Source organism: Cicer arietinum, chromosome 2 (genome assembly GCF_000331145.2).
Source record: "Cicer arietinum cultivar CDC Frontier isolate Library 1 chromosome 2, Cicar.CDCFrontier_v2.0, whole genome shotgun sequence".
Classification (NCBI taxonomy): domain Eukaryota; kingdom Viridiplantae; phylum Streptophyta; class Magnoliopsida; order Fabales; family Fabaceae; genus Cicer; species Cicer arietinum.
The window spans coordinates 47081019-47082105 of record NC_021161.2 but is presented as its reverse complement, the minus strand read 5'-3'; the positions used below and the strand labels follow the sequence as shown (position 1 = coordinate 47082105).

Sequence of the window (1087 nt, the reverse complement as noted above, 5' to 3'; positions counted from 1 at the left end):
TTTTATTTTGGGAATTCCCGCTCTGATAGTGACATCGGGTGGGGACTATATTTGCACTACATTTGAAACATAAGTATGTGTACTTCAAAAAGGATTCTGTTGTTTGATATTATGATTTCGATGCCATTACGTTTGATGGAAATTTTGGAATTATGTGACATGCTTATGATTATGTTATACTCTTTATCTTAATAAAAAAAAATTATTTGGGGTTTAGGGTGTCACATTAGTGGTATCAGAGTTGGTCTGTCCAATCAGACCGTTTATGTGTTATGTGTTCGCTATGTTTCCTTGGGTACTCTGTTATGTGTTTTGTGGTTATGGACATTAATGTGTTAGTATTGTAGAACTAGGTTAGTTCACACTACCCTAAGTGTCTCAATGTATTGGATTGACTTATCTGATTGATGTAGGTAGTGATGGCTAGTGGAAGGAATGATGCTGCGATTGCTGAGGCTCTAGAGTCCATGGCAGGAGTTACAGTGCAGGCTCTCCAAGCTTTGGCTGAATCTCAAGCTACTGCACAAGCCTCTGCGCAAGCCGCTACTCAAGTTGCACAGATTGCTGCTTAAGCTGTTGCTCAAGCTACTAGCTACAGTGGTGGCCAAGGAAATGTGCAAATAAATGAATTCATGGTGATGGATCGATTCCACAAGGCTAACCCTCCATCGTTTGAAGGTCACTATAATCCTGATGGAGCTCAAAAGTGGTTGCAAGAAGTTGAGAAAATTTTCAGAGGAGTGGCATGCTCCGAAGGTCAGAAAGTGCATCTTGGTACCTTTATGTTGACGGAGGAAGCTGAACATTGGTCGGATAATGCACGCCAACGTTTAGATAATGCAGGGACTGCAATTACTTGAGCTATATTCAAGGACATGTTTCTAATTAAGTATTTTCTTGAAGATATTCGTAATAGAAAGGAGATGGAATTTGTTAAATTGGAACAGGGGAATATGTTAGTACCGGAGTATGCTGCTAAGTTCGAGGAATTATCCAGGTACTATCCACTCTATGTTGGAGAGGCAGGAGAAAAGTCGAAATGCATCAAGTTTGAAATGGGACTCAGGCCAGAGATCAAGAAAAAGGT

At 40.3% G+C, this 1087-nt stretch overlaps 1 protein-coding gene across 1 annotated transcript in view; it reads left to right on the top strand.

Moving 5' to 3' along the window:
- Nucleotides 1-632: 632 nt before the first annotated feature.
- LOC140919464 (uncharacterized) overlaps nt 633-1087 on the top strand; it is a 1176-nt gene continuing 721 nt past the window's right edge. The window contains exons 1-2 of the mRNA XM_073365484.1: nt 633-848; nt 948-1085. Of these exons, the coding sequence (XP_073221585.1) occupies nt 633-848; nt 948-1085 (354 nt within the window). The remainder of the gene's footprint in view (nt 849-947; nt 1086-1087) is intronic.